This window comes from Mercenaria mercenaria, chromosome 13 (assembly GCF_021730395.1).
Source record: "Mercenaria mercenaria strain notata chromosome 13, MADL_Memer_1, whole genome shotgun sequence".
Lineage (NCBI taxonomy): Eukaryota > Metazoa > Mollusca > Bivalvia > Venerida > Veneridae > Mercenaria > Mercenaria mercenaria.
Genome location: NC_069373.1, coordinates 16,214,011 through 16,238,126, shown reverse-complemented (window position 1 = coordinate 16,238,126; position 24,116 = coordinate 16,214,011). Strand labels below are relative to the sequence as shown.

Sequence of the window (24,116 nt, the reverse complement as noted above, 5' to 3'; positions counted from 1 at the left end):
GAAGATGAGGAATGGTCACAGGTTACATCTGCATTAGAATCAAGTCATTCTAGTAAGGGGTATTGATGCTAGAAGAAGTACGGACGGACGAACGGACAGGACAATCACTATAGGCCTCCCGTATCAGTAGATGCTGGGGGCATAAAAATGTGAAAGTAGGTACTAGGTAAAAATCAAGGTCAAATTTCAATTCAGAACGCAAAACTATGCATGTGGTCCAAATTTAAAGATTGTAGCTTGAGAAATGTAAGAGAAGGTCACTAGGTCAAACTTAAGGTCAACGTTCATTTCAGTACACAAAACTATGCATGTGGTCCAAATCTGAAGGCTGTAGCTTAAGAAATGTGAAAGTAGGTGACTAGGTCAAAATCAAGGTCAAATTTCATTTCGGAACTCCAAATTTGAAACCTGTACCTTCAAAAATGTGGAAGTAGGTCACCAGGTCAATGTCAAGGTCAAAGTTTTTTTCAGTACGCAAACCTATTCACTTGGTCCAAATTTGAAGGCTGTAGCTACAGAAATGGGAAGGTAGGTCACTAGGTCAAGATCAAGGTCAACTCGTGTCAAGGTTCATCTAGCCACTCAAAAATATACATGTGATCCAAATCTGAATGTTGTAGTTTATTGACAAGAAGATTTTTAAAGTTTTTCCCTAGATATAAGTCTAAATAAACCATGTGACCCACAGAGGCTGAGCCATTTTTAACCCTAGGAGGATAATTTGAACAAACTTGGTAGAGAACCACTAGATGATGCTACATTACAAATACCAAAGCCCTAGGCCCTGTGGTTTTGGACAAGAAGACTTTCAAAGCTTTTCCCTATGTAAGTCTATGTAAACCATGTGACCCCCGGGGCCGGGCCATATTTGACCCTAGGGAAATAATTTGGATAATCTTGGTAAAGGACCATTACATGATGCTACAAACTAAATGTCAAATCCCTATGCACTGTGGTTTTGGACAAGAAGATTTTCAATGTTTTTCCCTATATAAATCTATGTAAATTTTAAAAATAAACAAAGGGCCATAACTCAAAAATTGTTGAACCAGTCTGATTTTCAGGGGGACACAACTAGGGTACCAAAACAGCATTCTGACAAAGTTTTGTCAAAATCCCCCCAGTAGTTTCTGAGGCGATTTGATAAAGAGAAATTTATTTTGTTAATGAACAGAAGGACAGATGGAAGGGTGACAGATGCAGAATGATTTGAATAGCATCTGATGATGGTGGGCTAAAAATGTGGATGACGGACAATGGACGCCGTACCATCCACCCCATACTAATAGCTCACCCTGAATCTTTGGTTCAGTTGAGCTAAAACAATTGAAAACTGGTTGTCATTTTCATCAACAACCTCTGCTTAAAAAGAATAAAGTATAAAAGCAACCATTTTCCAGCATAATGCTATAATATTTTTTTAACTGTTCTTGGAATCTGTCCCTCATTTTTTATTTTTCAACTGTGAAAGTGACTTCTGCAAACTTGTTCATGTTAAAGCTACTTCCACAATTTTGTTAAAGCAATGTTCTGCTGGAACAAAAAAATGAGCAAACACAATTATAATGACTAAGCCAAATATTAAGTTGTCATATTTCATTGAAAACTTTTCTCCCTCAAGTCTTATCACTATCTTCATTTTCAGTACTCTCCTCAACATCTTCAACATTTTTTTCTGAAATTGATTCAGTATCTTCTACATTGTCAGCTTTTTTCTTCAAATACTCAGTTGGTGTAGATGGATCAATGAGAGGGTTGTCCCAAATTGGTGGATATTCTACATCTGATTGTGGGAGACCATCCTCTCCCACTGGGTAGACTGTCCCGCATACCTGACAGGCTATTCTCTCATTCATCTGCAAAATTTGTATTAAATATCTTTAAGTTGTATATCTCTAACCATTAACAACATAAGAGAACTACAGAAATTTCTAGCTGTGAACTAGTTATTAATGATACGTACAGTCTACAGACAATTGAAAAATGATTACTAACAAGAGGGCCAAGATTGTCCTAGGTCACTCACCTGAGTAACACACCATAACAGTGTAAACATGTTTTACCTATTTGATTCTATTCTTGTTAAAGATATTTTGCAAGTTTGTATCAAATCAAACCATAACTGTAGTCTCTATATGGCTGCAAAAGGAACCGAGATATTATGCCAACACAAGCTGTGTGCAAGTTTAATTAAAATCATTTGTAAAATGTGATCTCTTTCGTGTTCACAAACCAAAAATAGCAAATTTTGGCAATTTAAGGGCTGTAACTCTAGAACTCATAATGAGATATGGCAAGTTTTGGAAAGAAACTGAGATATTATGCCAATACAAGCTGTGTGCAAGTTTTATTAAAACTGATTGCAAAATGTGATCTCTTTCGTGTTGTCGACGGATGGACGACAGACAAATGGCGATCACACAAGCTCACCATTTCACTAAGTGACAGGTGAGCTAAAAACAAGCTTATTATTTCAAAGGTAGATCTGATTAACTTTCAGTTCTTTTAGTAATAAACTACAGATTAAAGCCAGTTGCAAATTACCATGTAACTTGAACTGTGCATCAATTCCATAGTAACAGATCAACACAATGAAAATGCCAAGTTACTACAAGATGCAGTATCAAAGAAGAGGATGCCGATGCAAGCATGACAAGAAAAGCTTTACAATTTGAAACATTTCAAATACTGTGAAATCATTAATATTCGTGGGGGACTAATTTTCGTGGACTTTGTGGTTGAGTCAATCCACGAAATTTAATCCTAATGAACAAGTAAAATTCCAATTCATTTTGTGTCCAAAAGTTGAAATCCACGAATTCATATCCCACAAAATTGCCGTTTTGACCAAAACCACAAAATTTCATGCCCACGAAATTAAATGATTTCACAGTAGTCAAGTTTAAAAACTGCATATTAAAAATAATTCCTACCTGAAGTCTGAAGGTAAAGTCCCCCATGTTCTGTACACCTTTATCAGGCATAATAATGTTATCTTCACCTAACATGACTCCCTTCAATAAAAAGATCTTCATATTACTGTTGGATTTACATAGCACATTTTTCATAAAATTTTATTTAATTAATTTGCAAAACCAGAGTAAAGGCATGCATTTAATTTGAAAACCTGTTGTAAGAATTTGAAAGCATATTAAGTTGATAATTTAGTACATGTATTGTCAAAAACTGTTTTGAGGGTCATGATTATCTTAAATGCAAGTGTAAATTATGGGAACAAATGGATAATCTTCATGTTAATTATTTTATTACATAGAGGATAATTGTTGGTTTCGGTGTAATATCACGTTATAATTTCACCGAGTGGGCACCAGAAGTGATATTTTCACGAGTGGCGTAGCCACAAGTGAAAATAACAACTTTTGGTGTTCACGAGTGAAATTACCGTGATATTACATCGATACCAACAATTTTTCTGTTTATTTTATGTCTAAAACTCTACTTTTGTTGTGTTTATTTCAATAAAATGTCGAAATTTGCGGGAAATTTTATCAGGAAGCATCGCAAAGATGACGTCATTTTAAAGACGTCATCGTCATATTGTTTCCGGCTTTCAGTACGCTCGGTAAACTTTTTGACATTAATCCGGGTATCAGATTTGATAATTTTCACTGAGTGGCCAGTGAGTATATCAGGATATAATTCACCGTTATATTTCGATAAACCACCGAAAAAGATAAAATAAACACTCTTATACTGCATTTTTTCACCAGTTTTTATTGATCATACTATGACCCTGTTTATGATTTTTACGCCAAACTCTTTGTTCAATTTTGACGTTGGCGTCACTTCCTTTGTTATGTTTATTTTGAACCCTGAAGAAGGCTGATGTAGCCGAAACGTTGGTTAAAAATAAAGTGACTTGTTTTTTAAAAGTTTTTGTAGTTTTGACTACTTTTAATACTTATATTACACACTCTTGTAATCTTCAATTGTGAACTGTTGTATTACATCTAAAATCTGACTGGATTTTAACAGATGTTCCCACTAACTTTCATATTAATTTGTTGTACCTGAGTAATGACCACCTTAAGCAGTAGCCAATTTTATTTTAAATTTTAGGGATGTAATAATCAAAATATACGGAAATAAGAATCACAATTTAAAATCCTACCATTTTTCTAAAAGCAACTTTAAGGTGGTTTGGTCCTAGAGTCCACGATTCTTTACCATTCATAAATACTCTCAAATGAAATCCTGCCATCTTTCGCATCAGCTATACACAATAAATATACAGGATTAATTATAACAGACCGTTACATCCACGTCAGCTAAATACTATACATCAACAAGAGCTCGTAGAAAACAAAATGCCTCCCTTGATGCATTCAGTAATTGCACAGATATTAATCTGTTCCTTTGGCCTACTGACCTCAAAATCGATAGGGGTCATCTACTGGTCATGACCAATCTCCCTATCAAGTTTTCTGACCCTAGGCGCAAGCATTTTCAAGTAATCATCTGGAAATGGTTTAACTGTTTCAGGTCACTGTAACCTTGACCTTTGACCTACTGACCTCAAAATCAATAGGTGTCATCTGCTGGTCATGATTAACCTCTCTCTCTCTTAACTTTCATGATCCTTGGCCAAAGCATTCTTATCAGCCGGAAACTGTTTAACTGTTCCTGGCCAATGTGACCTTGAACTTTGACCTAATGACCTCAAAATCAGCATGAGTCATCTGGTGGTCATGACCAGCCTCCTATCAATTTTCCTGATCCTAAGCCTTAGCGTTCTTGAGTTATCGTCCAGAAACCGTTTAACTGTTACGGTCACTGTGACCTTGACCTTTGACCTACTAACCTCAAAATCAATAGGGGTCATCTGCTTGTCATGACCAACCTCCCTATCAACTTTCACGATCCTAGGCCCAAGCATTCTTGAGTTATCATCTGGAAACTGTTTAACTGTTCCGGGTCACTGTGACCTTGATCTTTCACCTACTGACCTCAAAATCATTAGGGGTCATCTGCTGGTCATGACCAACCTCCCTATAAACTTTCATGATCCTAGGACCAAGCGTTCTTGAGTTATCATCCGTAAATGGATTGGTCCTCATTCCGACCGACATCTGCAAAACAATATACTCCTCCTTCTTCGAAGGGGGGCATAATAAGATAGAAAAAAGATGTGGAAATTCCTTGAATTCATAAAAACCTGGATTTCCGTTTTTAGTAACACTGACCTTGACCTCAAGATGACACTGAAACCTAGTGGCCTATTCTGTCTTATTAAGCTATGTACATATCAAGATCCATTGCAATAGCACATTCCTAATGACTGTAAGCAGCAGAAATTATTTTCTTTTTACAGTAACGGCAACCCCTAATTTACAATCAAAAGCTAGTTCTTCATATAGGCTTGTATAAATGTACCAAGTTTGATGACACTATGTCAATCTTTACAAAGTTATAGACCAGGAACCACCTTTTTGATGATTATTTTTAGTAACTTCGACCTTGACCCTCAACTTGTGGACTTAGGAATCTAAGTACCAACTTACCTGTTTTATTTCATAATCTATTCCTTCTTCTTCACTCTCCTGAAAACAAGAACAGTCCATGTAACCACTAATCCTTAAAAAGTAAAGTATTCAATGCAATCATAAGAAAAATATGTACTTCCTAATGAAATAGTTACAAAGAGGAGTGATGGTCCGGATCAATTTTTTTTTCTACATTTGAAAGCAGAATTTGATTAAACCCTGATTTTTCAAAACTTCAGAATATGCTTGTAAAAGTCAGCAAATAAAAAAGATGTCATGTGTTTTATTTTTTGCTAAACTGATTTGAAGAATTTGGGCCTAACACAAGTTGTCTTATTTTATAGCACTTTCACGATTAAAATTTTTTCTACAATGTAGACTTAAACGTACATTTTCACTGTCGTAAATAAAAGTATGGCCTATATTAGGGCGAAATAAAATGTATATGTCTTTGTGTTTATTTTTAAGGTATTTGCCAAAGATTATAGCAATCTGCACACTTCAAGCTGGTTTTAAGGCATTATTATGAATTATTTAACATGTCAGATGATTTAATATCATATTTAAGTTTAGAGAAAAAGAAACGTTACAACTGTATTAAATCAACTTACGGGCTGCCGTTAATTCATAAAACAATTTTCATTTCCGTATGTTGAATCCAGGAATTATTCTAAGTTAACCGGATAAATGACATTATACCATCACTTCCGGTTTATCAAACGTGCAGAACTACCTGAATGTGTCAGCAACTAAACATGGAGTCAAGCCTTTGCATTTCCTACTAGTTTTTCTAAGTAGATGTCTCAAGAAAGCTTTTAATCCTTAGCCTGCTGGTGGCAAGTGATTTTGCATTTGCAACCAGTACAGACCAAGATGTGCAGGCTGATTATGGTCTGCTCTGTTCACTATTCCATCAGTAAATTTGCAGTTAACACCCCTTCGAATAATAAATGGTAGTGCCCGAAGATAATGATGGACCAGTCAATTTTAGAAATTCAGCAGGGTAAAGGTTAAAAGAACTTATGTGCGTATGGATCAATTTCTTTTTCAACAATGGAGAATTTATTATACCATACCTTGTTTTTTCAAATCTTTTAAGACATACAAACCTTTCTATACTGTTCATACAGGTCTATATTTTCTGGTGAGGCATATACAGCCTCTCCACTGGGATACAGCTGGTTCCTGAACAATCGTTTTGGTACCTCCACTACAGTTCCTTTCAGACCGATACCTGAATTATATAAAGTCCTTGTTGCACTACATCAAATGTTTATAAAATGGGTATTATATTTGTTACTTCTGTGGTAAAAGCTGTAAAGTGCAAGAGTCAAAACTCTGTACTGCTAACAGTCACTCTACAGCAACATTTACATATTCTCATCAAACACCTGCTTACCTAAAAATTCAATATATAAGTATGCAAGACAGAAAATTGTATTTTACACCATTTGAAGAATGACACCAGTCCTGTCCTTAATTCATAATTTTATTTCGATATCTGGAATTCTAACTAACCCGAGTCAGATAGCTGAATTTTCAACTTCAAGAACAATGAACATATAGTAACTTTAGAGGTAACAATAACTAAGTTACTACATACCATCTATTTCTTTCGTGAGAATACACTTCATAGTTTTTTTATATGATGCCTGTTCAGAGGGATGTACTTTGTTAAGGATGTAGTGACGTCTCCGTAGAAGTGGGTATTTTCCTACACCAACATTGTTAACCTTGTGCATTCTTTCAAATACAGCTGTTTCAGGATGCTCATACTGCAACAGAAATATCATGCTGTTTAACAATTACACCTTTCAAATCAGAGGTGCAACTAAATATTGAAAGAGATTTGTGTTTGTTCCTGTTCATAATTTTGCATTTTACTGCCTCAACTCAGCTCTGCCACTGTAAATAGCTAATACATTTATAAAGTATACAAGAGGGCAATAATGGCCCTTTATCACTCGCAAGAGTTTATCTGGCCTACTGAACTAGTTTTTGACCCAAAATGACCCAGTTTCAAATTTAACCTAAAGATCATCAAGGCAAACAATCTGACCAAGTTTCATATAGATTTAGTCGCAACAGTTGCCCTTAGAGTGTTCACAAACTATTCCCTTGATTTGACCATGTGACCAAGTTTTTGACCCAACATGACCCAGATTAAAACTGGACCTAGATATCATCAAGACAAACATTCTGACCAAGTTTCATAAAGACTGTGTCACAACTGTGGCCTCTAGAGTTTTTACAAGCTTTTCCTTTGATCTGGCCTACTGACCTAGTTTTTGACCCCACATGACCCAGTTTAGATTTTGACCTAGAAATCATCAAAACAAACATTCTGACAAAGTATCATAAATATTAGGTCACAACTGGGGCCTCTAGAGTGTTCACAAGCCTTTCCTTTGATCTGGCCTACTGACCTAGTTTTTGACCCAATATGACCCAGATTCAAAATTGACCTAGAAATCATCAAGATTAACATTCTGGCCAAGTTTCATAAAGATTGGGTCACAGCTGTGGCCTCAAGAGTGTTCACAAGCATTTCCTTTAAATTTTGACCCAACATGACCCAGATTCGAACATAACCATTAGATTATCAAGAGAAACATTCTGATTAATTCTCGTGAGTTTCAAACTTAAATTGTGGTCTATAAGTGTTGAAAAAATTTTCCTTTGATCTTGCATAGTGGCCTAATTTTTGACCCCACATGACCCAGTTTCAAACTTAACTTAGAAATCAGCAAGACAAACATTCTGACCAAGTTTCATAAAGATGGGTTAAAATTGTGGCCTCTAAAGTGTTCACAAGATTTTCCTTTGATTTGATCCAGTGACCAAGGTTTTGAACCCACATGACCAAGATTCAAACATGACCTAGAAATCATGAAGACAATCATTCTGATCAAGTTTCATAAATATTGGGTCACAACTGTGGCCTCTAGAGTGTTCACAAGCTTTTCCTTTGTTCTGGCCTACTGACCTAGTTTTTCCCACATGACCCAGTTTCAAACTTGACCTAGAGATCATCAAGACTAACTTCTTCTTCTCGTAGACTGGGTCACAAATGTGGCCTCTAGAGTGTTCACAAGGCAAATGTTGACGGACTACGCACGCTGCTGGACAATGAACGGTCACAAAAGCTCACCTTAAGCACTTTGTGCTCTGGTGAGCAAATAAGTTTCATGAAAAACATGAGCTCCGCAAAGTGTGGCAATATATACCAAAGGTTTTTGATGAGTTGGTTGAGGTTGGGTAGGTGTGGTGTTTTGTAAGATGGCAGTGATGGATGATGGGTGTCAATGAAATGATGGGTGGGGGATGGAAGAAATAATAGGCATCAATCTGCAGATCAATTCATCACCATCTACCTAAATTCGAAGTATTAAACAAATAGTGAACAGTTTTTAAGTCGTTGTTTACATATAAAATTTGACAAACAGATTTGATCTTTGACCTAAATCTAAAACCTTTGATGACTCCTGGTCAAATACTTTTTGAGGTATTAATCTGTATGTGTGTGTGTGTACATGGGGGTGGGTGAGAGGGGTGTGTTGGGGGGGGGTGCGCAAAAACCTGAAAATTCACATTCACTTTATGAAATATTGGTGGCTTGAGCACCTACACTCACTCAAGCAATATTCATGTTATATATTTTCTTTGTTTGAATTTCCTGACACCATTCCAATTTACTCATCCCCTTTTTACTGTACTACACATGTTCAGACCAACCTAATTACACCAAGGAAGACAAAATCAACTTCCTTCAATTTTATACCTTTCTTACAGCTGTAAATACCAATCCTGGAGTTCTGTTTTGTAGAAAACATCTGCATGTACACTGACAGGACTGTCTTAAACTGGCTAACATTTTCACACTTTCACAAACACTATAGTCTCATCTAACCTGAAAACAAATATATCTACATATCACTGGCATATACATGGTAAAGTACTGATGTCTGTCAGTGGTGATCACAGTGACACTTCAAATAAAGTTAACAGGTTTTAACAATTTGTCCTTGATAAAATCTGTTTCAATAGTTTCGCTCTCAGCCCTCGTATTATGTCAATGCACACAACAATTACTCAGATAATCACAATGATGTATATTTAGTTGTAAACACTGAATATATATACTGTAACATATCAAGGTCGAGGTACAGGACCGTAACTTGCAAAATCTTAAACTATGAATTACTTAAGTTTGTTATTTCAGTAGCTTATATGACTTGGTAGCCTTGTGCAAAATGTAAATCCAAACAAGACCTGTTTGTTCTTCACACAACTGTAAAGTTTAACGACTATAGGCCAAAGCCTTCTACTGTTACTGAGCACAAACTGAGGTGGTGTTCACTTGAAGACAGAAGATCTAATTCCTGACTACTCATGTTTTACAAAATAGAAAATGGCTTGGCTACAGTGCCAATGTCCCTTTTATGTCATAACCCTTGCCCCCTTCACTACTCACTAGACACAATTGCACCCCTTGTGTTACAAGCGCATTCTTACACACTAATTCTTTTTTCCCCAGCCACTATGCACTCTCTTCATACCAATAAGGTATAATGGAACAATTTAGACAGGGTGTGACAGAGTGTGACCTAACATACTTGTAAGATGTAATGTGAAAAATGCTACTTTTTAATCTCTTTTAACTGTATACTCTTCTTTTTAACAACACTGGCATCTTTAGATTTCACACCTCATGAATACACCAGTATGTCGCAACCTGCATATTTACTCATTTTTGAGACACTAGTTTCTCGCACTGAGGTCCTGCTCGTAATACTCGAAACAAGAGGGTCATGATGACCCTTGATCGCTCACCTGAGTAATATCTAAGCTACATGTTTCAAATGTCAAACTAATGCTAAAATATTAAGAAAGTAGGTCAGTAGGTCACTGTGGTGTAACAGGGTCTAAAGTAAGGGTTCACTCTACTAACTAGAACAACAACAACTGTTCTCTATAATATCTACTATTTAATATTGTACCAAGTTCTAAGATAATATATACATCAATGTCTTTCTTCATAATTCTTTAACATAAACTGTTATTTCAAATAATCTCTGAACTTTAACATTAGTACTTCATCGTTAATTGCCTCGGTCCTAATCTAACTAATTCATTTTGCGAGTATCGAACATATGCATCTACTTAACTGAGTACCAGAATGATACTGAAGTTTTGACTCAAAACTTTTGCTTATGAAAGAAATGATTCCTGACTTGAGTGATCAAAAGACCGGGTGTTTATAATTACTCTGTCATTTATCCAGTTAGTCAGTTGTCAAAACAATTAGTAATTTTAAAACATGCATTGCTGGACAATGCATTAACTGGGCGATATAATGTAACCTGTCATTTATTGCACATGACTAATTTCTAGACCATAAAGCTAAGTGTGAAAAGGAATGCGAAATATATTCTTAAAGTACATGACTTATTATTGACTGAAAAGCTATCTGAAAAGAATGCCTAAGAAGTATTTGGTATAATGGATTCTTTAAACCATTATACCACATCACATTCACGGTCACTGAAAGTCAGTTCTAAGATTGGTGTGCAAAACTGTATATGTCATCCAAATTTCAAAGCTGTATCTTAAAAAACAAGAAAGTAGGTCAGTAGGTCAAGGTCACAGTCAAATGACTCCTACTTTGGGTCATCAGGTAATTATAATTAAACAGTCTAGGAAATATGATCAGATAATTTTTGAAGTATTTTTTCCTACATAACTTATATAACAAGTGACCCCAGGCGGGGCCTCTTTTCACCCTAGGGGCATAATTTGAACAATCTTGGTAGAGGACGAAATTTGAAGGCTGTAGCCACAGAAATGTGGAAGTAGGTCACTAGGACAAAATCAAGGTCAACTCATGTCAATGTTCATCTTTCCACTCAAAACTATACAAATTTGAATGTTGTTGGTTATGGACAATAATATTTTAAAAGTATTTCCCTATATAAGTCTATATGAACAGGGACGGGGCTATTTTTGACCCTAGGGGGATAATTTGAACAAACTTGGTAGAGAACCACTAGATGATGCTACATTACAAATATCAAAGCCCTAGGCTTTGTGGTTTGGACAATAAGATTTTCAAAGTTTTTCCCTATATAATGTAACCCCCAGGACAGGGGCATATTTGACCCGAGTGGAATAATTTGAACAATCTTTGTAGAAGACCACTAGATGATATCACATATAAAATATCAAAGCCCTAAGCCCTGTGGTTTCGGACAAGAGGTTTTCCAAAGTTTTTCCCTATATAAGTCTATATAAACCATGTGACCCCTGGGGGGGGGGGGGCATATTTGACTCCAGGGAAATAATTTGAATCATCTTGGTAGAGGACCACTAGATGATGCTACATACCAAATAGCCCTAGGCTCTGTGGTTTTAGACAAGAAGATTTTCAAAGTTTTTTCCTATATAAATCTATGTAAATTACAAAAACAAACAAAGGGCCATAACTCACTCAAAAATGGTTGAACTAGTCTGCTTTTCAGGGGGACACAACTAGGGTACCAATACATCAATCTGACAAAGTTTGGTCAAAATCCCCCAGTAGTTTCTGAGGAGATGCGATAACGAGAAATTGTTACCGGATGGACGGACAGACGGAAGGAAGACGGACCATGGACACAGAGTGATTTGAATAGCCCACCATCTGATGATGGTTGGCTAAAAATATAAGCTTTAAAATGTCAAACGATAGAAATAAGGTGCATATTGACAAGCTATATAGTGACAGAAGTTCTCAAAAAATTCCTTTTCATTACCTCCCCTGATAATTTTGGTTTTTCATGAGTTATCTCCCCTGAAAACTAGAAAATAATGATTTTCTCCTTTTCCCTACGGGGAAGTTTAAATTTCTTTTTGATATTTGTATTTCCCTATGAAGAAGTTTAAATTTCTTTTTGATATTTGTATCAGAATCATATAATGCAGCTTTCTTCCGCAAAATTTTCTTGAAACCCAAGTTCAGATTCTCATAATCAAAGAAATTATATATTTTCCATAGGTATCAATGTTAACTTTAATACCGATTATCTCACCCAAAAATGATAAAATTTGAAAAATCTCTCGATGAAATGTTTTTAATTTTTAATGTCTTTTAAGTGACGAAATTTCATTTAAATATTACCATCCTGTTACGAGATATGAAAAATTGCTATTACACCATGTTATGATCCGTAAACCTGAAATTCAAAGTAAAATGGGGGGATAATTCATGAAATATTGGTGTAAGAGTATGGCCCTTGTGTCAGATGATGTGGATGATGAGGAGGAATAACTAGTTTAAGTTAAAAAGCAAATCAATCAAGTATGGTAATTACCATGGAGGTAAGATAGGGATGGAGTGTGGATGAGATAATTGGTGCCAATTATTTATTATATCACATGTTGTCCCTTGCTGAGCTCCTTTCAGAATCCTACAAGGGATGTCACCACAGACACCTAATTATCACTTTTTCACATGTAATTAACATAATCCTCTGAACACACTGTGTGGCACTGCGGTTTTAACGTAAATCAGCAGATGCATCAAAATGTCAACAAAACGGAAGTTGTGGGTGACATTTGTGCATCATATTTTGAAACTATTAAATACAAACAATGCTCACTGCGGGGGATTCATCAGTAGATTAAATGTACTACTACTTAAAGCATGTGTTTCTGTGGTATTGTAACTCTTCACACAGCTGTGACTCAGTAAAGTAAGTGCTTATAGTTTTCTATGTAGTCATTTTAAGCTAAATTCTTTTAACTTTCCTAAAATTTCCTAAAAGATTTAGACATGTTAAATTGAAGTCAAGGTATCAAATTTTCATTTACTGGGTATTAAAAAACGCAAGCAATTGTGAGCATTTTAAAAAATGACCATATTTTTAGACTGCATATTTCACATAATTGGTCTTGGTTCCAAGTTTATACAAGTTGCTCATACAACTATGTTAAATTTTATTTAATGAAGAGTTATTCAGTTACCAAGCCACTTCTTTGTGTATTTATCTATCTATTTATTTGAATTTTTAATTTATTTCGCATATTTGAAGCTGGTGTGAAATCTCAAGTTGTTAAATTGAAACATTTTTTTCTCCATTTTTGTTGCACGATCTGAAGGCTAGTGCCTGTAAAGATGCACATGATTTTTCGTTGTTGTTTTTTTTTTTTAAATAATTATGTGCCTTGTATTTCACTCATTTGCCTAATGTACAAGCATATCAACAAGACAAGACATGTTATAATATTCATATACGCTCTGTACTGTTTATACATAATAAACTTTCTGCTAAAATTGGATTTTTTTCAGTAATATCTATACGTTATAACCTCATTTATAAGTAAGTGAAATTTCCCTGTTTTTTGAATTAATTCATTGGAAAAGAAAATCCCTTAAAAATCTTAATTCTCGTAATCATTGTTTGCAACAAGCAAATTCGATGAATTGGTATCCCCAACCGAAAGGGTTTGTGGTGAGGAATGGCAAAAAAATATATCCAGCAAAAAGTTATGGATGTTAATAAGAAGCAAATAATTTCATTAGTCAAAATCAATTTAACAGAAAACAAATGTTTAATTAAAGAGTACATAATAAATGTATAATACTTTGATCCTGACTAAAGAATTTACTTTGAATGGGATATGCTTACTGTAATAAGCTTAGCTTTTAAAATTAAATGCAGTTAATTGAAATGCGAGGTGGGGAAATGGTACAACTTGCATGTTGATAAATATTCATGGAAGGTTTGAAAAAAATCTAAATTAAGGCATGAACAAATTTTTTTTAGGGGGGGGGGGAGTTGGGAGGGGGTGTGATCAAGGCAAGTGGGTGACCAGGTGTGGGTGAACAACTTCACATGTTTATAATAAATGTCAAGGGTGTAGGAGCTGGGGCGGCAGGGACGGCACCCGCCGCCCCAATAATTCAAGGAGCGGCAAAATGCTGCTCGTAATTTTTGGAAAATGAGAATAAAGCAGCGGTATTCCCTTGTCAATTTATCATGAAGTGCATCGGCGACTGATATTCTTGTATCGCTGACACCTTGCTAGATCACCATGGTGACAGTGTATTGTACCAAGGTTGCTGTATTTTCACACCCCGAAGGCTCGGGTTATAGGCGATACATTAATTAATGAAAGTCAATCGTATTTAATTGCATACTGCCGAACAGATTATAGACACTTGCAATTAATGTTGTGTCTCAAATTCTGCCGACTGAGTAAAACACAAACGAAAATCGGCATCTTAAGATGTCTTTTCATAAAATATATAAAATTAAATATTTTAATTGGACACTTAAACAATTTGTTTGAAATATCAAAGAAACCAGTCATAATGCATCTACGCATCAAATGTAGAAACATCCTCATAGATTTTACAGATCTAGTTACATTAACAAGTATTACAGCTTCAATATAAAAATGGAAAATCCCAATTACCCACTCAATTTTGTGTTTCCAAAGCGATCATTCGGTAAAAAGAACCCTGAACTCTGCCAAAGGGTAAGATTATGTTCAATTATTTGTGGATTTTTAGACAATTAAAGGGTAATAACTCTGAAGTTGCAAAAGAAATCTTTATGAAATCGTGTGTGCACAACCACATTATAGTGCTCTAAAATCTGTTTAAGTTTCATAGTTCTAGGTCAAATATATCAAAAGTTATGATGCAGAAATTTCTATATTTATAATACCCTATATAGTTAACACTAGAAACTTCTAAGGGCCATAACTCTGGTGTTACTTGGGCAATCCGACTGAAACTTGATGGGCCCCATAACCTAGCTCATAGTGGTGGACATGTATATGATGTTTGAAAAAAAATCTAAAATAAGGAATTTTTTTTTTTTTGAGGCGAGGTGGGGGCCGGGAGGGGGAGGGGGTGTGACCAAGGTAAGGGGGAGACCAGGTGTGGGTACACAACTTCACATGTTGACAATAAATATACTATGCTGCTTTCTCCTTGATTCGAGCCTCTTAAATCTTTTAGGGTTGTGCATATTTTTGTAAACCTGTTCAATTAAATAATTTTTGTTTTTTGTTACAAAAATATTTGCATTTAACAATGGGCAATAAGAATTACAATTTTATCATTTTAATTATGTATTTTTTGCACGAGACTAAAGGAGGTCAAACTCCACATCATTTTAAAACTTTCTCATGGATTCGAGCCCTTTGTTTGGAAGGTCATTAAGTGTTAATGTCTGCATATTCTATTTCCGTAAAGCAAATTTCTATCAAGACTGACTTCTTGTTCACTCGTTACAACAGCCGAAATATGCTCAAGATGCTTTTAGCTTGAAATTTGGGCCCACAATATTACCCACTATGTAAATTCCTTTTGATATAAGCAATTTTTGACGCAAAATATTAAAACAGGTATTTACTCATTTTTTCAGTGGTTTCATGACTAATATTTTCCAAGGCATTTTAAAATGTAAATGACACAAGTTTCTGATGGAAGAACATGCTACATGAGCATGAATTTTACTAAAACACAAGGGCTCGAATCGATGAGAAAGCTCGAATCGACGAGAAACAGGCATATAACTAAGAACACAGGTCTAGCCTAGGAAAGTGGTACATTTACAGATTAAAAGCGATTTCGACTCCAAATATGATTTTTGCAGTCTTCAAACATTTGATCTGTAAATTTATAGATTATCTGCTGTAAATATACCACTTTCCTAGACCTGATAAAGAAAAGTTTGTATCTTGTACGTGGATCAACATATCCGATTAATACTGCACTTACGCCCGACCTCGGGATTTCAGTTGACAGAATCTGATAGTGACTATATAATATTGATGGGTTTGCTTAGTAAACGCTTTCTAAATTGACGCAACACGACGTTTGCACCAATATATCAACTGAAAACGTTTTCTACTCTGCTCGCCGTAACCTTGTTGTTGTTCTCTCGGGACGCTCTAAGTTATTCCACGTGTAGCATCGTTATCATCCTATTTGGACTGGAGCCTTTACCTTTGTCAGGTCTTCCCTACACTCCTGTTGAGCAAAACTCAGGTTGCTTGAGGACTAGGATTTTTATTAATAACCTTTAAATCATTCTGCTACATTAGATAAGATATGATTTATTTCGAGTCGGCAAGACAGTAACATATTTATAAACATACGCTCTTACGAGATTTTACAACCAGCAATGAATAACAAAGGTATTCATTATCAGCATAAACTAGATGCCCACGGGCAACATGTCGAGCCCGCCAGATGTCAAAAGGACTAGGAGTTGCACATGACACTCAGTCTCATTGAGGCAAACATTTATGTTAAATAAACGGTATGTCTATATATAGCGAAAAACACTTTTCTTGCAAAAATCACTTTAAATAGCAAAAAAAGCTCGGCATTTGTTTTTTTTTTAAATAGATTTACATGGTTGTTTTTTTTATATCGTATATAATGTTATTAAAGCCTACTGTACGAAATTTGAGCTATATGTACCGAAAAATGATGAAGTTATTAAATGTTTTCAAAGCGCACCATGTAAAGATATTTTTTCACTATTTTCGCCTATGATGTTTAATAGAAAAAACAAAACAAAAAAAAAAACTCGGTGTTCGTTTATCTTTTTAATTTATTTACATGATTGTTATTTCATATCATAAATAATGTTAATATAGCCTACTATACGAAATTTGAGCTATATATACCGAAAAATGATGAAGTTATTAAATGTTTTCAAAGCGCACCATGTAAAAATCTTTTTTTCGCTATTTTCGCCTGTGATGTTTAATAGCAAAAAAGCTTGGCGTTCGTTTATTTTTTTAACTTATTGACATGGTTGTTTTTTTCATATCGTCAATAATATTAATAAAGCCTACAATACGAAATTTGAGCTATATAAAAAATGATTGCAAAACGTTACAATATAAGTTATTTATAGTAACAACAAAGGAAGTAAATCTTTAAAAAAAATCAAAGTCCACACAAATATCCTTACCATTAGAGATTTTTAGGTCAAAATACACCTTAAAATTTGATGTAACATGCATATTGTACTACAACTACAGAAAAGTGGTCTTGATTTTTCTCTACGACCAGTAATAAAAAAGTCACAATATAAGCTATTTATAATTAACAGCAAAGGGAAGTAATTACAGGTTCTTGCACATGACACTCAGTCTCATGATGGTGAATAATTGTACCAAGTTACATCAAAATCCCTCCATGCATGAAAAAGAAATGCTCCGGACAAAGTCATTTTTGAATTTAACCTTTGACCTCAAAATGTGACCTTGACCTTGACCTTTGAGATAGGAACCTGCGGTTTGCGTATGGCACTCCGTCTCACTGAGGTTAACATTCATGCCAAATATAAATGAGATTGCTCCATGCATGTCAAAGTTATGGTCCTGGCAAACAAATCCGGGCGAACATAAGCACACACATACACCGAAGCCATTTGGACAACTTTGTCTTCGCTTCCGTATGTGGGCTCGACAAAAAGTAGAAAGAGCTTTAAGAGATGATAAATACATGAATTATTATGCAAAAGCCATGATATGTATCATCTGCATACAGCCTTATTTTTAACGAAGATCAACAAGATCAACATGTTGAAAAAAAATATAATATAAATGGAAAATAACAAAATATAATGATATGAACTACAAGAAGAAACATAAATATATACATAAATATCATTGCGGGAAAACATATGTCAAAAGGACCTAAGAAACAATATTGTTTATACAGCTTTTCGCTGTACGGTTTCTAGAACTACTTAACTACATGAAGCCCTAGACAGAACCTTGCAGGACATGTGATGGCACAGGTATTGATTCAGAATAATGAACAATCTGCTTATATAATTCTAGGCAAAATTTTGCAGGTCATCAGAGGGCATAGGTATTGATTCAGTGGAATGAAAAATGTACTAGTAGTTCTGTACAAAATCTTGCGGGACACCAGAGAGCACAGCTATTGATCCAGTACTTTCATTTCAGTCCGTTGTTACGTCGAACTGATTTACGTCTGAAAACTGGCGTAATTGTTAGTGATTCACATTCTAATAAAATCTGAAAAGTAGATCCCTCGGAAGCACCGATAACAAGGCAAACAGTGAAAATTGCAGACTCGGTTTGATTGAGTCTGTTCATGAGCAGTAATGGAAAATGCAACTCTGCCCACGCCCGCTAGCACCGGCTTAAGCAGTATTCAATCTTCAAATTTAAATGAGTTGAAATCAATGATCCCGAAGGACCAGAAAAAATAACAACACTGAGATGAAGTCGGGGCGACTTTTTACGGCCGCCACACAGCACTTAACACCCGCTGTTGTGAAGTAAATAAAATCTGAAAAGTAGATCCCTCGGAAGCACCGAGAACAAGGCAAACAGTGAAAATTGCAGACTCGGTTTGATTGAGCACAAATTTAAATCTTTATAACAGAAGAAAATGAAATAAATATCTTAGTTTGCTATAGGCAATATATTTATCTCGCGGATAAAATCATTATTTAGCATCTCTGTCATGTTGTCTTCTGCAACGTACTGTCAAGAACTATATTAGTAGATTGTTCATATACTGCATATCTGTTTGTCCAAAACTATAGAAGATTGTTCATATTCCGAACCAATACTGTCTCCTACCATGTTCCTTCTTCTTTTTCTTCGTTCGCCCTACACTGTCAGACCAGCAGCCTTAATGAAACTCCATACAGTTTCTGGTGGATTGAGGTATCTATCGACCAAGTCGCAGCTCGATCCTGGTCATACCTTTCACATTTCTGGAGTAAATGCTCCGTAGTCTGATCTTCCTCACCACATGGACAGGTTGGTGATGGTACCAGTCTGTATTTCTTGTACATGGTCTCGTTAGCGCCTTAATGACGGGGACATTCTCCTGGTAGCTCACATGTGTTTTAGGTTGTTCCGATTGATCCTAGCTTAGCCAGTTGGCATGCCTCTACATTGCCTGCAAATCCACAATGGGATTGAATCTACTGAAGTCCTACTTCGCAGGTGATACTCAGGCTCTGCATTCTCCTGGCTAGCTGTGAATCTTTATTGTTGAACAGAGCTAGGCTTCCATGACAGACATTGCGTTAGGAAGACGACAGAGGAGCTTTCTTCTGTCGAGTCTTCATGAGAGCTTCAGTCTCCACTTTGTAATTGTTGCAGTGTTTTCCTGTGGCTGCATGTAGTGTTTCTCTCTTGCAAAATGGGTATAGAATGAAAACTCCTGCCCCTCCAATCTTTGATGGCGCACACGAGTCCATGTTTCTGGAGGATAGTCTTCATTGATCATAGGTAGCGTGAGGCTCTTCCAAATTTCTTCATTCTCTTTTTTTTCCGTGGACGAGATGAGGAACAGCAAGTCTCACAGTCACAGACAACAGATAATTCCCTAGAAGGGTTTGTAATGTCGTCTCTACCTAGGGGAGTCATTGTTATGTTCAGCTTAGTTTCGAACTTTCAAATGAGTGTCTTTGCCTCGTGAACGAAGCTGCTTCGTTTGAATCGATTTTTGCTGTAGCAATCTAACTTTCATTGGATGGTCTTGGAAAGACCTGAACTTCTCTGCTTGACCTGTCTTGTAATGGCTGTGTACCTGTTAGCTTCTCCATGAAGGAGATTGGTGTAGACTTTGTAGCACCTGTCATCATCCAACACAACTATTAAGACTGATTGGACGATAGCTTGCAGCCTTCTTTGGATCCTTCCCTTTCTTCTGGATGGGGATCATAACTGCCTTTTCCCATATCTGTGGAAGTAGTTCTTGTGTCCAGCTGTAGCTGTAAATTTCTAAGTGGACCAGCATTTCATTTGTGACTCCATCTGGTCCAGGAGACTTCTTTGTCTTCAACTGCCTGAGAGCTGTCTGTAGCTCATGTAGTTTAAGACTGTTTCATGCATTCTGATGTCCTTTGACTTTTGTTTACTTATATTCATACACGTGTGTTTTACTTGCCATACCTTTTTTTCCATAACGTGTTAGAGATTCCCCTGGAGGGGATTACTTTTATTTACTCTTCCCGTGTCTTTGGAACATGGTGGGGTAAGAGTGAGGTCGGGTGCGCACCATAAACTGGTTTAAGCTCCCCAGTGGTGTTTTTGCCACTGACCGTTCCAAGGCGGTGCCAGTGTGTTTCTTTGTTCATTTTGTCCTCGTGTATTGGCTTTGTGTTCGAGTGTGTGGTTTGTGGTGTGCACGTCTGTGTGCTGTGTGTTTCGTTTTAGGGAGGCTGCGTTTTTGGTACGTGGCATTCCCTGTTTGATATTTGTCTTTGTTTTTTGCTTGCCTTTCCCTTTTTTCTGTTCGGGCTTACTTTGCCATTCCCTGTTGATGTGATGTTGGAAACATCTTTGTAGCTGGAGGCAAAATAGTTTGCCACTTGTTTACCAGTCAACAGTTCACCAATCTATTCCAAAGATGTTGAACCTGTCCCTGCATATTCATCGTCCAGCTGTCTCGTCAATCTCCATTGCTTTTGACCATCTCGCTCTAGGTTGAGAGAGGCAGTTTTATTTCTCCAGCTCTTCCTCTGTGCTTTCAGTTTGTGCCAAGGAATTTGGCCTTGGCTCGCTGTAGAGAAAGGTTACATTCTTGTGAGGAATTGTTTTCTGCTTCCTACCTGACTTTTGATAACTTCGCCTGTAGATTCTCCAACTTACACTCCAGTAGGGCTTATAGTCCATTCTTGCCCCCCTTGTAATGGCACTGTAAGCAGCCGTTAGTATGCTGGCGTTGAAGTCTGATGTCTCTACCTTCCACTCTGATGTCTTTTACAGAGGTCATCATTCAGACTTCTTGTAGTTCAATCTGGGGGTGTTAGGTGAAGAAGAGGCTATACGGTCCAAAGTAAGATGGACTTGGCGAGGACTGGGCAAAGGTCGCTATCTCCTAGTTGCTCATCAACTTTGTTTGACATGTCCGTGTATATCATCAGTACATAAAGCAAGGTCAGGGGTTGACGTTGTTTGCCAGCTTCTGGAGTAAAAGGCTGGGGCATTGTCCGGTTTGTTGATAAAGTTTTGTTTGTTATCATCTTGCCAGATCTCCACTTCCTCTCCACGTTTATCCGGATGGTCATATCCTCAGCTTCGTGAGTGACTGTTAAAGTCTCTCTACGATGAACCTGGTTTCATCAGTTGCAAATTTGTCCAGGTACAGAGATTTGTCTGACACAAGTTGAACTTGTTCTTTCTGGGGCTCAGAACTAGGAATTCGGAGCCACCCATATGCATGTTGGTCTGGAAAATACAGATGTTATTCCTGACCAATGTCATAATGCCTCCTATTCGTCTGCCAATTCTGTCACAGCAAAAACACTGGTATCCTCTGACTTTAAAGGATTTCTAGGGGTTGCAGGTGACTTTCCTGAATGCAACAGACATTGATGGCTTTCTCATGAAGGATATGCTAAAGTTCAGCCTTCTTGTTGAAGACAACCTCCGCCTTCCACTGCATCAACCTGAAAGGCTGATGCTGATTGGCTCTCTCCCTTGGTATGTACTTCCTTCTTCGCTTTGCATGATATGGACTAAAGGAGGGACCCCCAGTAGCTGTGGGTGGACTCTGTCGAGGCTCAGAGCCCGACACTGAATCTCCCTGGAGGGGAGACTTACGCACTCGGTTTCTTTTTCAAGCACACAACACACTCTACACTATACTTGACGCATCAACAGACCAATGCCACACACTGTATTCCTTTATTTGTTCGTTTAGTCTTCATGTGTTTGCATTGTATGAGTGTGTTGGCAGTGTGCTTATCTGCATGCTGCGAGTTTCATTTTAGGGAGGCTGCGTTTTTGGAACATCGTGGCATTCCCTTTCTTGATATTCTTTTTTTTCAGTATGATGAACAATCTACTAGTTAAGTTCTTGATAGAATCTTGTAGGACACCTGATTACACGCATGTTGGTTCAGAACATGAACAATCTTCTAGCTGTTCTGGACAGAATCTTGCAGGACAACAGAGGACAGATATTGGTTCAGTCTGGTGAATGATCTACTGAATTTAGTTTTGTTCTGGATAGAATCTTGCAGGACACCAGAGGGCACATTATATTGGTTCAGATTAGGAAAATTCTTCTAGCATATCTAGACAGAACCTTGCAGGACACCAGGACAGAGCTATCGGTTCAGTATGGTTAAATGATCTGCTAGTTTAGTTCTGGATAGAACCTTGCAGGACAACAGAGGGAGCAAGTATTGATTACTATGATCAACAAGCTACTAGTTTAGTTCTGGATAGAATCATGCAGGGCACCAGAGTGCAAAGATATTGATTCAGTATGATGAATGATCTTCTACATAAATGTAGTTTATTTCTGGACAAAACCTTGCAGCACATCAGAGGGCACATATGTTGGTTAAGAATTTTAAAAATCTTGTAGTATTTCTGGACAGATAACAGCAAACGAAGATATTGATTCAGTATGATGAGCTACTACTAAGTTTAGTTCTGGAGAGAATCCTGCAGGACACAAAATAACACAGATGTTGGTTCAGTATAGTAGTTCTGGACAGAACCTTGCAGGAAACCAGACAGCACAGATATTGACTAGTTTAGTTCGCTGAAGAATCTTGGAAGACACGTAGAGGACACAGGTATTGATTCAGTATGACACTGATTTACTAGTTTAGTTTGGGGAAGAATCTTAAAGGACACCAGAGGACATAGGTATTTATTCAGAGGATGAGTGAGTTCTGTTTAGAGCTTTAAGAATAATAGGTTAGATTTTATTTGGGCCAACAATGAGATTTAAGCAGAGTTTGGAGCGAACTACTCTATGAGCCATCTTATTTGAATATCAATCTGTTGTTTCCCAACTGTCCTGGAGTGACATCTGGAATAGATGTTTATCAAATATTTACAAGAATATCCCTTGGAAGCATAAAATGCAACCAAGCAAAATAATCAGTCTGTTTGGAAAGCTCTGTTCATGAAAGGTAATAAAATGTAAAACAACCCTTATACGGCACTGCCATTAGCATAAACTAAGTGGAACTCTATCGTACAGTAACACTGAAAGAAATACAGTGGTTTCAGAGATTTTCCATATAGCCATATAGGGAAAACTAACTCGAACCTTGGAGGCCATGTTTACAATGAAAAATATTGACCTGAAGACATTTTGTAAATGGTCACTCAAGGAACATTGATGCACTGAACTGTTTAAGAGGAGATTTTTTCAAGTTTTCCATATAGCCATATAGAAACAAGAGGACCATGATGGTCCTGAATCGCTCACCTATCCCCACATGACCCAGTGTTGAACTGAGTATGACGTCGTTATTTCTATTATTTGACATAGTGACCTAGTTTTTGAGCACATGTGACCTAGATATCATCAAGATAAAAAATTCTGACCAATTTTCATGAAGATTCATTGAAAAATATGGCCTCTAGAGAGGTCACAAGGTTTTTCTATTATTTGACCTAATGACCTAGTTTTTGAAGGCACGTGACCCACTTTTAAATTTGACCTAGATATCATCAAGGTGAACATTCTCACCAATTTTCATGAAGATCCCGTGAAAAATATGGCCTCTAGAGAGGTCACAAGGTTTTTCTATTTTTCGACCTACTGACCTAGTTTTTGACCGCACATGACCCAGTTTCGAA

At 36.6% G+C, this 24,116-nt stretch overlaps 1 protein-coding gene across 1 annotated transcript; it reads right to left on the bottom strand.

Moving 5' to 3' along the window:
- Nucleotides 1-1,388: 1,388 nt before the first annotated feature.
- On the bottom strand, nucleotides 1,389-16,458 carry LOC123529634 (39S ribosomal protein L9, mitochondrial-like). The gene is made up of 8 exons (XM_045310033.2): nucleotides 16,276-16,458; nucleotides 9,286-9,414; nucleotides 7,108-7,279; nucleotides 6,614-6,738; nucleotides 5,523-5,561; nucleotides 4,133-4,234; nucleotides 2,934-3,014; nucleotides 1,389-1,856 (listed from the first exon to the last, which is right to left on the bottom strand). Exons 2-8 carry the CDS (start codon nucleotides 9,376-9,378, stop codon nucleotides 1,617-1,619), a joined length of 852 nt encoding a protein of 283 aa, XP_045165968.2. The 5' UTR covers nucleotides 9,379-9,414; nucleotides 16,276-16,458; the 3' UTR covers nucleotides 1,389-1,616.
- Between the last annotated feature and the right edge of the window lie 7,658 nt (nucleotides 16,459-24,116).

Bases quoted from the DNA above. Each gene is read 5' to 3' on its own strand.
- LOC123529634 (XM_045310033.2), bottom strand. From the start codon at position 9,378: ATGTTAGCCAGTTTAAGACAGTCCTGTCAGTGTACATGCAGATGTTTT. The intron at 5,562-6,613 runs GTTTGTATGTCT...TCTTGTTTTCAG, and splicing joins TGTATGAACAGTATAGAAAG to GAGAGTGAAGAAGAAGGAAT. The intron at 3,015-4,132 runs GTAGGATTTTAA...TTTTTATTGAAG, and splicing joins AAGTTGCTTTTAGAAAAATG to GGAGTCATGTTAGGTGAAGA.